Genomic DNA, 14,211 nt, shown 5'->3' with positions numbered 1-14,211 from the left:
TAAAAATTTAAACAAGGTAGAATATATTATTTTTAAAACAAACTATTTCAATTCTGCTGGGATATTTAAAAATTAATCAGCAAAAAAGATGGTATCTTCCTAGGGGCTGGGGATTTAGCTCAACAGCATAAGCGCCTGCCTTGCAAGCAGGCAGTCGTGAGTTTGATCCCTGGTACCGATAAAAAGGAAAAAGACCAAAAAAAAAAAAAAAAAAAAAGATGTTATCTTGTTATCTTGTCAAAGATTTTTATAGGGTAAAACTAGTAATGGTTTTACCCTATAAAAGTAGGGTATGGTTTTACCTTACTTTTACTAGCAATGGTTTTACCCTATAAAACAACAAATACAGTAAGTTGGGCAATCACATACCCTGCACTACTCAAAACTCATACTATCTTTTTTAGAAAGCAAGATGTTTAAACATTTCTATTACATTTTTTAAAAATTTTATTTAAGGAGAAAAAAGAAAAAAAAAAACAGAAAAAGGGTACAAGTTATACAGAATTTCAGAAAAAATAAACAGTAGGAAATCACTAGTTAATTCCATATTGTCATCTTAGAAATAGTTTTTGAAGTTACAAAATTAAAGCATAGAGAGGGGACTTTTAAACAGTGTTCTATTACATTCTTAAGAAAATAATCCAATGTGAAAAACTAGCCTAAAAGATGTTTTTGTAGGACTGCAATAGAAACTAATGTCAAAAAATAGGTAAAGAATAGTAAGTTCACTGGATGAAATATACAGTTACGAATAATGAAAATAGTAATGATTATGCAGATTTCGGGTTTAGTTGAACAAAGTTTGCTTTTAGTAGCTCTTGAAATCTCATCAAAATGAGAGTAAGATGACTGGGAGAAAAAGAAAAGCTACAAAAAGATAAAATGAACTGGAGAGAGGACAACAGAGCTGGCATCCAAAGCATTTTAGAAGCTACTAAGTCAGTGACCCATGAAAAGCGAAAGCCACCTGCCAGACACTGCCGAGCGAAGGAAGAAAGAAACCCAGAGGACGCCATTTTGCTCGCCAGCATAGGAATAAAAAGTGCCAGATGCCTGTGAAATGGGAGTGCAAGTGAGGCTGCAGCAGGATTTAAAAGCTCACACTTAAGGGACTCAAAAACCATGGCCCAACCTAAGACAGGACACAGCTCTCACCAAGGCTGGCAGAAGACTAGGTTAGGCTTTTCACTCAAGGGCACTGGGGGAAGTGAGGGAGGTTACTGAAAACAGGTGAAATAAATGCTCCACATGTAACAATGAGTAGAAAAAGTCAGTTATCTTCCCCACTCAACTGTGAGTACACTAGCAGTTAGGCCCATGTTCTCCAGGATAGCGACTGGCTAGAGATTGCAGGATACCTCTCAAGAAAACTAATCAACCTAAAAGGGAAGAGAAAAAAAAATTACAGGTGCTGTAATTTACAGGGATTCCAATGATGTAGATGAGTTTTTTTTGTGATTATCGACTCAAAAGTAAGGAAGCCCCAAGCCCCACTTTCCCACAGAGCATTTCTATGAGCTCTTTTGCTTCTTCAAAAAAAAAAAAAAAAAAAAACCAAAACCCAAAAAACAAAACAAAACAAAAAATCCCAAGACATAAGGAAAACCAGTAACTTTACAGAATGTAAAATAAACAGGTAAATATATTCAGAAAAGGTGGTGAACACAGGGAAAAGACAACTTCAAAGTAACAAAATGAGTAAGCCTACACTCAAAAATAACAAGATGCTAAATAAAAAAAGAGCATTCAGTGACTCTGGAGGAAATTTTAAATATGATAACATAGTGATAAACTGTACTATAAAGGTTGGAAGAATAAATGGAAGAAATCTCTCAAAAAATAGAATTGAGAGAAAATAATATGAAAAAAGAAAATCAAGAATATCAGTCCAGGAAGGATAATGTCCAAATAATAGTATGTCAGAAAAAGAGAATGGAGTTGAGGAAAGAAATTCAATAACAACAACCACCTGCAAGAAAATTTTCTGGAATTGAAAGAAATGTATTCATAGACTAAAAGAACTGACATATTTGAGTCAAAGAAGAAAAAGAAAAGGAGGAGGAAGAGGAAGAAAAAAAAAAAGCAGGTCAACACAAGGCATATTCCTAGGAAGTTTCAGGAAGAAGATCAGGGATCTTAAAAAAGTTTCCACAGAGAAAATAGGATCAGGCACAAAGGAACAGAGTATGAGTTGGCATTTAAGTTCCAACAGTAACAATGGAATTAAAACACAATGGAGCAATGACTGCAAAAGTTTGATCCAACAAAATCACTGACCAAGTCCTGGGGAAAAGCAAGACTTTTAGGTAGGGAGGGAGGGAGGAAGGGAGACAGACAGACAGACAGACAGACAGACAACAGACAGAGACAGAAAAAGAAAGAGAGAGACAGACACAGAGAGTGAGAGAGAGACAGAGAGACAGACAGGTAGAGAGAGAGCGAGAGAGTGAGAGACAGAGCGAGAGAGAGACAGAGACAGAGACAGAGAGAGACAGAGATGGATAGATGGATAGATCTCCCAGGTACTGTTCTCAGTGAGCTATTAGAATATATACTTCAACATAATGGGGATGGGGCGGGAGACATAATTACTGAAGCCAGAAAGCAGGAAATCCTGCTTTAGATAGGTCAATCCTGTGTTACCAAGATAGTGAAGGAGAGTTCCAGATGATGGTCTAGAAAGCAATCAGTTCAGATTAGAACAAGAGAATGGAAAGTACCAGTATAAAAGATCAAATGTGTTTAAAAAATAGAACTTTTCACTTTCGTACAAAAGTTCAGAGATGAATTAATAATAGCCACAAGACAAAAATGAATTACTCAACTATGAGAAAGAAATGTCTATGCCGTATATGAAAGGAAATTTAGTTATACACACATATCTCCTTGCTGTAATTACACAAAGTGATAATAATATTAATACTGAATGATTACATCACCAAAACTCCCCCTGTAACTATACTGGAGAACGTTGGTGGTAGTAAACACGACATTAATAAATAACATGAGGCTAATAAGTGTCTTTAAGAATGCATTTTGAAAGTAAATGACTGAAGAAGATAGCAGAAGAGAAAGTGGTTGCCTTTGGGAAACAGAAATAGGATGGAAAGGACAGAACACAATCTTGTGAAGTTATTTAACTTTTAAAACTATGTCATGGTTTACTGTGGTAAAAAATATAAATTTATTATGACATTTGACAGCAATATTATAAATGCTTATAAAATATAGTCATGTGTAAAAAGAAACTATTTTGAAATTATGTAGAAACATTGACAGGAGATGTAGACTAGACCGTTCATTAGGGTACCAAGCTTATGGAGTTTTTCCCTTCCTTTTATTTTCTGTATTTCCTGTTACTTTAGTAATTCATCAAATGTGTTAGAAGAACTGAACTTTTAACAGAAAATATACACTACTTTCGCTGTTATCAAGTTTTAAAACTTATACTTTTAAAAAACATTAGAAACATGTCAATAATGCTAATTAAAATCACACATACTCCTGGTGTCCATGAGCTACTCAAAACTAACAGAGGTACTTTATACTCATATTTTTATGCAAATGAAATGAGTTAAGTAGTAAGTAAGGGCAGCAAAACAACGTAGAAAAGATGGACATAAAAGGTTAAAACAATTTGCCCAAGGTGACAGGAAAACAGGCTAGAAACTACCATAGTGAAACACTGTAAAGCTGACTGTCTATGAGTACCTGCTATTTTTAAATTTTTGTTAATCTATTTAACAGTTTCTCTCTTTTTTTGATAGATTCTCTCCCGACTTGTACCTACTTTCCAGTCTCTAGCCTTTTTGTTTTTATAGGAAAAGGTTGTAGTTCAGGACAACTGCTCTAAATATCAATACTGCAAGGATTATTAAAATTTTAAAATTTGTGCTACAGATTAAATACCGTGGTAAGAGATTTTTTTCTTTACTTGTATATAAATTTCTATATTATAAAAACTGCTCTGCTGTATATCCTTCTGGCATTTATCAGTTGGATAGCTCTGTCTTTTGGAAAGCACTGCGACATCTGTCTTTATTGAGAGAAAAAGAAACCCAACACCCACGGCAAGATAAAATTAATCTTCATGTTCTTTTATATTTCTCACAAGACATTAATATGCTCAAAGAACACTGCAAAGAGTTGCTTTAAAAGCCAAGAAAAAAATCTTACCAGACTATTTGTTACACAGAACTGCCCTTGGTTAAGCACAATCCTATAGGAACAGATTGTAAAGGTTTAAAATATAACCATTTGAAGAACAAGAACACATGGTTCTTAAATTAGTCATAAATGAAACTCTAATTCTCATTTATTTTCTTACTTCCACTCAGCATTAATCACTTTTGATTTTTTTGTATTGGGGGTTGACCTACAACCCTATACTTTTGTTTTTAATTTTGTGGGAGGGTCTTGTTAAGTCTCTATGACATTTTCCAGGGCTCAAACTTGTGATCCTCCTGCCTTAGCTTACCAGAGTGTTGGCATCACAGGCCTGGGCCATCATGCCTGACTTCACTTTAGCTTTTAAAGTCAGTCAGATGTTTTCTGTTTCAATATGCTAAGATCAAAAGAGGAAAACACCTTATTTCTGCTCAATCTCAGTCATATCTTGCTTAGAGCTAATACATATCTAACATTATTTACTTTCTATAGTTAAGCTGCCAGAGGTAAGAGAATTTGTTCTCAAAAAAAAGAGCCAAACTCACTCTCCTAACCTATACATAAATGATTGTTTTCAAGGTGTTACTGATACTCAGAAAACATTTTCAGATTAAATATAACCACTGACTTTTCTTCTCATTGTGGTACTATGGTATTAAAATATGTAAGGCAGGCTGGGCATGGTGGTAAATGCCTGTAATCCCAGCACTCAGGAGGCTGAGGCAGATCGTCTTGAGTTCAAGACTTCAAGGCCACCCTGAAATACACAGTAAGACTTTGTCTCAAAAAAAATTTTCAAAACAAGACCATAAGGAATCAACCATAGCTACAACTCTCAGAAGGAGAACTCCTTAGATACCATTTACATAGTTTAGTTGGGTTGGATTTTTAAATAAATTTATGGGATAACCAAGCTATGGGCTAAGCCCTAGTAACTAATGTGGTCCCCTGTGATTCTGTTAGCTTGGCACAGAGAACGACTATTTTACAAATGTATGATGCTGGTCATAAGGAACGCCCCATGAGTCCATATGCATGACGAGTGGAAACCTAGCACCATATGGGAGAAACATTCACTCCACATAATGCTAATTAGAAACACCACCTTTATGTACAAAAACCAACATAATTATCCCTGCAAAAAAGAATTTCGAGAAATTATTTTCAAAGACATAGCTGTCTATTGCCAATATCTAATTTTATAAGCACCAAGTAAGCTAAATGTAAATTTTTTTAAAGAAAAAACCAAAATATTGAAAAGGGTAGAAATACAGAATTTCAAAAAAAGTTAACGCTAAGAAATCACTAGTTGGTAAATTACATATTGTTGTCTTAGAAATAGTTGTTCAAGTTACAAAATCAAAGCATAAAAACTGGACAGACACTCAAACAATGGAGTGTAAACCATTCTGATCAATGATCCAACAAAAAATGGTAATATGGTCATCTATCTTACACACTTAAATATACATACAGTCCTATCCTTTAAAGCACTTCCCTTCCCTTTCATCTTTACAATATCTATTATATGTTTTGGGTCTTATTACTCCTTTTATTGTTTTTTACAATAGAAAGACAATATGATATTTACAAAGGTCTTATTTATTTCACTTACGATCACAGTCTCAAGTTGCCTCCATTTGCCTCAAGATCGTCCTTTTTGATAGCTGAGTAATATTCCATTGAGTAAAAATATCACATCTTTTTCATTCATTCTGTGGTTGACAGGCATTTTGATTGTTTCTAAGGTTTGGCTATTACATGCATATTGTGCTGCTATAAACATGGCTGCACATGTATCATTGTGACATGACTTTTTCAATTTCTCTGGGAAAACACCCAGAAGAGGAATAGCTAGATTGAATGGAACTTTCAATCCTAGTTTTTTGTGGAATCTTCATACTGATTTCCACAGTGGCTGCACCAGTCTACACTCCCAACAGTGGAGAAGCATTCGTTTTTCCTTGAAGCCTTGCCAACATTTATTACCAGTTGATTTCTTGATGGCAGCCATTCTTTCTGGAGTAAGATGAAATCTCAATACTGTTTTAATTTGCATTTCTCGAATGACCTGTGATAATGAACAAATGTTCATTACAAACGTCAAATAAATTCTTCATGAATTTATTTGACATTTGTGTATCTTCATCTGAGAACTGTGTATTCATCTCAGATGCCCATTTTTGGAGAGGGTCTTTGAATTTGGGGGACTCGATGTTTTTCAATTGTTTACATGTTCTGGATATAAGTCCTTTGTCTGAGGCATTGTTGGCTAAAATTTTTTTCCATTCTGTGAGTTTTATTTTCACTTTGTTGGTGATTTCTTATTAAGTGCAAAAACTTTTTAATAATATGAGATCCTAGTTGTCGATTCTTTGAAGTATTTTCTGTGTGGTTTGCATTTTGTTGATGAATTCTCTGCCTATCCTTATGTCTCAAGCTTTCTACCTTTGTCTTCCAGCAGGTTTAGTGGTTCTGTTTTAGTATTTAAATCTTTGATCCATTTTGACTTTAGTTTAGTGCATGGTGATTAAACTTAAAATTTTGTTTAAAATATTGAAAAGCTATTGGTCAAAAGCCAGGACATTATCTCCTCAAAATAAAAAGGCAGAGCTCAACCTACAAAAAGTAAAGGTTTCAAACATCCATTTATAAATAGGGTGTTTAAAACATAGGAAATACATCTTTCCCTCAAAGCCCATTCTGAGATGATGAAAATGCTCTATATTTTGGAGTCATGGTTAAATGGAAATATTTGTCAAAAATCATCAAAGTGTACACTTCAAAGGTATATTTAGTGTCATACATTGTACACACTGTAAAATTTAATTTTTACATGTCTTTGAAAATGGCTTGTGTATCATTCCACACATACAAAATTATTTCTATCTATAGAATAACACTGTACCTCTGTACCATTTTAACTATAGTTATCATTTATATGAGTGTTTCTATGGAAAAATAAATGAAGTTCTCAAAAGGTAATGGTATGTATTCATCTTTTCCCATTTCTATGCATTTCAAGGGCAGAGTTTATATTTCTGGGCATCTTTAACTTAGTAATTCTCTGTCAGCACCAGAAAAAGTATTTTCTACATTAACCATTGCTCAAACATCCTAAACCAAGTACAAACTTAAACAAGGATATGAATCTGTTCCTATTTATAAGTCATTTAAAAACTGTTTCTACGTTATGAAATTAATCTAAAAATTTGAATAAAAGTAGTCAAATATAATCACCATAATATTTTGTAGTTTTTACACCACCCTGCTCTGAACACCATGAGATAGCCAATTAGTTACCTTCCTCACAGTACTTTTGAAAACACAGGAAGAGTAATGACTAAAACCATATTCTGACAGTTGTAGTAAAGTACTCCTGCTTCTCAAAATTGTAATTTTTACTATTTCCTATGCATACTGAGAATCACTTGTCATTTTTATAAGACACATTTGGTACTTATTTAAAGGTAAAGGACATTTTCATGTCTGACTTAGAATTGTGCCAATTGCTGAACATTGAGTGATATGTTGTATTTTAGCTGCAGAGCCAAAAATAATCTTGTTCTTTCATAGGCACATATATTTGAAAATGACAGACTTCTTTAACTTTGCGACCATAAATTGTTGAGATAATATATGATAAAGTTTGGCTTTCTTTTTTTTTGCTGCTATGGCTGGCATATGGTCAAGAACAGGATATATATATAAAGTTTTGGGTACAGTACAAATACTCTGGTACCTGTATCTGCTGACCCATCTCCTCTGAATATTTCAGTATGTACTTAATACAAAAAACACCACCCTACTACACAATTACAATGTAACTGGAAATTAACTTTAATATCTTAACACTATCTAATTTTCAAACTACAATCAACTTTTATTGATAATATCCTAAAAGGATCCATTCTGAACTATGGACTGCACTTGGCTGTAGAGTGTCTTAATTTCACTTTGGGACTATTTCTCAATTTTTCCTTTATTTTTATAACCTTGACACCTTTTGGATTACAGAACAGGTACTTATAGAATGTCTCTAATTCCTGTTTGTATAGTATTTCCTTGAGATTATACAGTTTATGCACTTTCTAAAATTTTTTGGCTTTTTTAATATGCAGCTTGCTATCTTTGGGATGAATATTCATAGAACTAATGCTGTAGTCTCATTGCCATCTACTAGGGATACATGATGTTGAGGCATCTGGTTATTGATGGTGTTCTGTTTGGTCACCTTTTTGTAAAGTGATGTTTGGCAGATTTTCCCATCATACAGTTACTCTTTCCTCCACTGTCATTAACATGTATTTGGGGGGATTATATTTTGTAACTATATAAGATCCAGATCTTTGTCAGACTTTTTAAAATGAAAAATAAAAGAATTTCATAACAAAACAATGAGAATAACAATAGTTATTACATTGTGTATCGAGAGTATAGACCAAAGATTTTTACAAAGAAGGAACAAACAGGTAATAGCACAAAACTTTTTTTTAATAAACTAAAAAGAAACTAACAGGGTAAATGAAACAACATTCACCAGACTTTAACTGATCAGCTGTCATCTGCACAGATGTATGGGTTCCTACTTCATTCAGTAGATTAATTTACTAATGCTTGATGTTCAAGTTGTATCAGAGTTGCAAGTGGAAATTTCTTCAAATTGGTTTCTCTGTGTAGGTGTTTTCATCATGTCTCCATCATTCTTGAGTACTCCCTTATTTTCCACTACAAAACACTTTCCATTACAAAACACGTTCATCTTATACTTTTTCTATGCTAAATCTGGAATCAACTATTCCTTCATTTAGTGGAGAATAGTACTTTGAACGCAAAAATTATGCATCAGCTACACGTTACTATTAGAGTATGACTGCTTCCAGGTACTCTCAATGTACACAGACAGAGAATATAAGGATATACAGACATAGACACATATACTTACTTTTGTATTCATTATCAATCGGTGAAAATCAACAATACCACAACAAACCTCCAATTCAATCCCAACACTTCAGAATTCACTCTAATTTTCTCCACTTCCGTGTTTATAACTTTTCTCTCTGACTGCAAGACTTCATTACCTTTAATATGTACTTATTTGACCCCCCACCCCCATATGAAGCATTCTCCTATCTTCACTGCTATCCCTCCCCCACACAGACTTTATCCTCCTTTGGTGATGACAACCCTCTATAGACCAAACCAATACTGACAGGTTTTTCTCCACATGAGGGTTGTCTTTGGCGTTAGATAGTGCCTCTGCCTTTTTCTTGCAAACTCACAAGTCAAACTTCCTGCTTTTTGTGCACGCATAGAGGTTCCTCTAATCAGCTATCAATACAACATTCCGTCCACCCCTTTGCCCCACCTCTGTCAACTTCCAAATAAAACAGTGGGGGCTTTCCCCCCAGAAGCTTCTGAGGAGGCCTGCCTCTCTTCAGAAGCCCTCCTGTGTACTCAGGTAAAGGCCTTTTTTCTGTTTTTTCTCTCTCTCTCATGTCACAGAAGACCAAATACATACCTTCTATGCTAGGATTTCTCTCTTCAGATCAAATTGTGACATAGCGCTTGCCAAGCCCACCCTCCCAGGGACATTTTCTTTACCTGATCAGACTCTGCCATACTACATTACCCTCCCCTCCATATGCACATTCTTCTCATTCTACTTAAATTCTGATGCCTTACAACAATCTGCTCCCACAGCATACTCTCTTTATCCTGCTTGTTCTCTAATTCTCTATGCAGGCCATGCCTCTGCATGGATGCTCTATGTACCTGGCTTGGTCTTCAACACAACATTAGGTTGCTCATCTTTCCTTGCCTATTCAGGTTTAAACACCCTTTCTCTAGATCACTGTTGTCCCACCTCCTCTCTCTCCAGCATGGGAAACCAATTAGCTCTATCTTATCTAATGCTATTACGACTAGAAGGGAAAAAGGATGCTTTCACACATGCATTTAAGACAGTAGAATTAAACCTATTAATTCACTCTCAATTATCTAAATAGTCATTTACTATTTACAAATAGTAAAGTATCTATTTTTGTCATGGTTGATACATTTTGTCAAGTTGAAAAGTTTCTTCCCTAATTTTTGGCATCAGCAATGAGAGAAAAGTAAAAGTAAATGCTGTGGCTTGGCATCTTGAGTACTGCATTTAACTAGTACCCTGTATTTGACCCAGGAAAATGGAAAATTACTCAGGGTATAAGTCCCACGAGAAAAGCAGAATGAGCTGTACCCACAAGAGAAAAATTAACCTGCTCAACAAAAGAAGCAAGATACAGGTGTCAACTGAAAATTAATATAAGATTCTAGCTAAACTATTTCCAATAGGATGTCTTTTTGTGGTTTTCTGTTTAAAAGCTTTGTAATTTTCCAGTTTGTGACCACTCAATAAGACTCTGAAATGGATCCACGCAAGTGGTTGCTGAGCTCAGCTAATTAAATTCCAAATTTATAAATTTGGCTGCTTGGATCCCTATATTGTTTATGAATCCACTACAGTAACCAAGACAGAATTTGGTACTGACAGTGGAGTCCTTGCTGTGACTGTATCTGACCATATGTTTCAAGAGTCTTTGGGAATGGCTTGTGGGAAGAGTTTGGAAAGGTTTGGAGATGTCACCTGAATGCACAGAGCTAGAACACCTTAGGCTATTCGGAATGGGTGATTCCGGTCAGAGTTTTATAAGACCAGAAGGCTGACAGAAATCCCGCCAGTAAAGACCAGGCTTGGGAGGTTTCTGTTAGGAAGAAGGACTGCATTGGCTGTTGGATTCCAGATGATGTGTTATGGGTTGGCAGAAAGTTTGTCTGCATTTTACTCATGTCCAGAGACTTTGCCTGAGACTGAGATTAAGGACAGCAGACTCATTAATCTGGCAGAAGAAATTTCAAGGCAGTCAAATATTGAGGCAGTGGCATGGCTATTGTTGTGGGCTTTTAGCCAGATTTATATTGCAAATAAAGAGCAAAGAGTGCAGCAGGATGATTCAATGTTCTGAGTTTGACCAGAAAGCTGTGGACTATAAAGATACCGTTGAAATCTCAACTGCTGAGGATGAACAGACAAATAAAAAAGATGGCCTGGAGGCATCATAGGACGTGAGGCAGGTCTCTACCCTTTGCAGCCTCAAAACTGCAAAAGTGGGGACTGGGGATTTAGCTCAGCAGCATAAGTGCCTGCCTTACAAGTGTGTGGTTGTGAGTTCGATCCCCGGTACCGATAAAAAAAAATTAAAAAAAAAAAAACAGCAAAAGTGAAAGCCACACAATGCCATGTTCTGGAGTGGTGGCGGAAGCCACAGAGGTTCCAGAATGGTGACGACACAGAGAATTTGTTCCTCACTATCAGGTTCAGAGTGCCCAGACATCCAGGCACTTGATTCCTACAGTCAAAGGAGAGGAAAGCCTAGTTACTGCTCCAGCTAGCAGGGGACCTTGGCATCATGCATGTGGTATTGGTTTTAGATGCATTCAGAATTCAAGGGATTCTAAGGTTCTAAAGGCTTCCACCCTGATTTCAGAAGGCCTAGGACACCAGGCAGTGTGCCCCCGAGAGGGCAATGTATGAAGCTGTATGAAGCTAAAGGTGCAATGGAGAATCCAGAAGTTTAGAAAAGCCAGGAGCACAGACCATCTAAGGAAACCTGTAAATACTGACCACAGTGGCCCTAAAGGAGAAGTCCTGGAATCTATAACCACTGGAAGTGCCATGGGGGCAGAATCACACAAGCTCACAATTTGCCACAGATTGCTTCAGATGCTGGACACGCAACTACAGGTCCTGACATTTGTCCTGCTGGATTTTGGATTGTTTTGGTCCCAATCCTTTGTATTCCTTTTGGAATGGGAATATTTGTCTTATACCACTGCATGCTGGAAGTGTTTAACTTTGTTTTCATTTGTACAGGGGTTTATAGCTGAGAGTCTACCTTGCATCTAGAAGAGGATTTGGGACTTAGGACTTTTCAGCAATACTGAAACTGTTAGGACTTTGGCAACTCTTGCAGATGGGCTAAATGCCTTTTGTATAAAAGGGTGTGCATGAATCTTTGGGGGTCCAAGGTCAAAATGTTGTAATTCTAATGTAATATAATGTTGATAGACAATGCTGGTTCTTAAGGATTGTTAAAATGTGTTATAATGTTCAAGGTGCAAAATGTTAAGAATAAGCATGCCTTTGTATCTGGAGACTGATTTAAAGATGTATGTCTGCAGGGGCTGGGGATTTAGCTCAGCAGCATAAGCGCCTGCCTTGCAAGTACATGGTGGTGAGTTAGATCCCCAGTACTGATAAAAAAAAAAAAAAAAAAAGAATATCAAAGAAGTACGTCTGGTTTCCAAATTGACAAAGGGTGGATTATCATGGTTGATACACTGTAAACTTGAGAAGTTTAGAAGTTTAACTGAGAAACTCAGTAGGGAACCAGGGTTCTTACTTTGTAAATATCCTCATCCTGTGCAGGAGAGGTTTTCTGAGTGCTACAGGTACCCTAAAGTACAGGGTGGGGGCAGGGGCAGAGGAGTGGCCTGTGTACAATGTAAAAGAGGAGAAGCCAGTTGTTTTTTCTCCTTTTTGCTCTGGCTCCTGCCTTGAAGTGTTGCCCCAATGTCATGCCACCCTGCCTTGGTGCCAGCTTATTATGGACGGAAACCTCCATAAACAGTGAGCTAAATAAAGCTTTACTTCCCTAATTTTGGGCATCAGGTATTTTGTACCAGCAACCAGAGAAAAGTAAAAATACCCAAGACAATTATGTTACACATCCACAACCAGCATGTGAGAGCTACTTGAGACAAAAAGAAAAACTATAAATTAAGGATGCTCAAGTTGGAGGTTAAAAGGCTTAAAAAAATTCCTAGTCTCTAAGTGTACAAACAGGGTTAGAAACTTCACTGTTTTATATTAAAACCCACAGGTCAGTAAATTTCTGCAAGATACTTCTTCTTAAAGGTATGTTTTATAAATTCTAGCAGGCCACCCCAACTTCCATTTTAAATGGTCAATTATTAAAATAGAATTCAGATTTTGTGAAAAGCTTTAAATAGAAACTATAACATTTTAGCAGTCATACAAAATAAGTTAGGTGCTGTAGACAAGCTGTTACTTACTTTATCTACACAATCATCAAAAAATGCCAGACTTGCATCTTTATCACTTACAAAAGAACATTCTTCAATAAAGCGAATAAACATTTGTGTTTTGGTCATCATGTTGTAAAATTTTTGATGTGATCGGTCCCGGCTTCTTAAGAAAGCTGTGAAACATAAATACATATTATGAGAACATACAGCATTTATTGATTCATAGTTTTTGAGATAGAAGAAACCATGTTCAACATACCACCCCTACCTGCCCATACTCCCAAATGTTTCTCAGAAAAAGAAGCTAAGATTCCTGAATGAGAAAATGAGCCAAGAAATAATCAACAGGAAAGAAATATAAACCCAGATATCTCAAATTTCCATTCAGAATTATCTTGTTTCCTCACTGTCTTGAAGGTTATACATAAACTAATGAATTTGAAAATATTTTTAAATTGCTGTATTTGGTCAAATTCTTTGCAATTATTTTGCACATACATACCTTCATGTGTTCACCCCCTCCTTATAAACAATATATCTTTTTAAAGCAGTAGTATGTTTCTTCTAATGATCATTTATTTTGTTTTTGAGATAGAGTTTCACTAAGCAGCCCTGGCTTGCCTTGAGGCTACAATTCTTCTGCCTCTGCGACCCAAAGTAGCCCAGATTACAAATACCTATTTATTCAAATCAGAGTAAAAGTTCATTTCCTGATTTTACTTCACTGATTACGCTCAGTCATACGGTTTTTGGCTTTCTTTTAAGTCCATGAACTCAATCTCTTCCCAGCTTTAAGGGCTCTACAAAAACTTCTCTGCCTGAAACACTCTCTTCCTTTTTGGCTAATTTCTATTCATCTTTGATATCATGGTTTAGACATTTTTTCTTCAAAAAGGCTTTCATAATTTAACGTTGTAAACTAATTTACTCATATTTTCTAATCGTTCATCC

At 35.8% G+C, this 14,211-nt stretch overlaps 1 protein-coding gene across 11 annotated transcripts in view; it reads right to left on the bottom strand.

Moving 5' to 3' along the window:
- The window catches only part of Dennd4a (DENN domain containing 4A), a 133,643-nt gene that overhangs the window by 46,448 nt on the left and 72,984 nt on the right, over positions 1 to 14,211 (bottom strand). For 10 of the 11 annotated variants that reach the window (XM_013145453.3, XM_013145457.3, XM_013145456.3 and 7 more), the window contains one exon: positions 13,288 to 13,433. In XM_013145453.3, the coding sequence (XP_013000907.1) occupies positions 13,288 to 13,433 (146 nt within the window). The remainder of the gene's footprint in view (positions 1 to 13,287; positions 13,434 to 14,211) is intronic. The other variant, XM_063243282.1, reaches the window with a different exon arrangement.

The sequence above is a fragment of the Cavia porcellus genome, unplaced genomic scaffold, assembly GCF_034190915.1.
Source record: "Cavia porcellus strain 051 isolate PalLab524CR breed Dunkin Hartley unplaced genomic scaffold, mCavPor4.1 scaffold_37, whole genome shotgun sequence".
NCBI lineage: Eukaryota > Metazoa > Chordata > Mammalia > Rodentia > Caviidae > Cavia > Cavia porcellus.
This window is presented reverse-complemented; position numbering and strand designations above follow the sequence as displayed.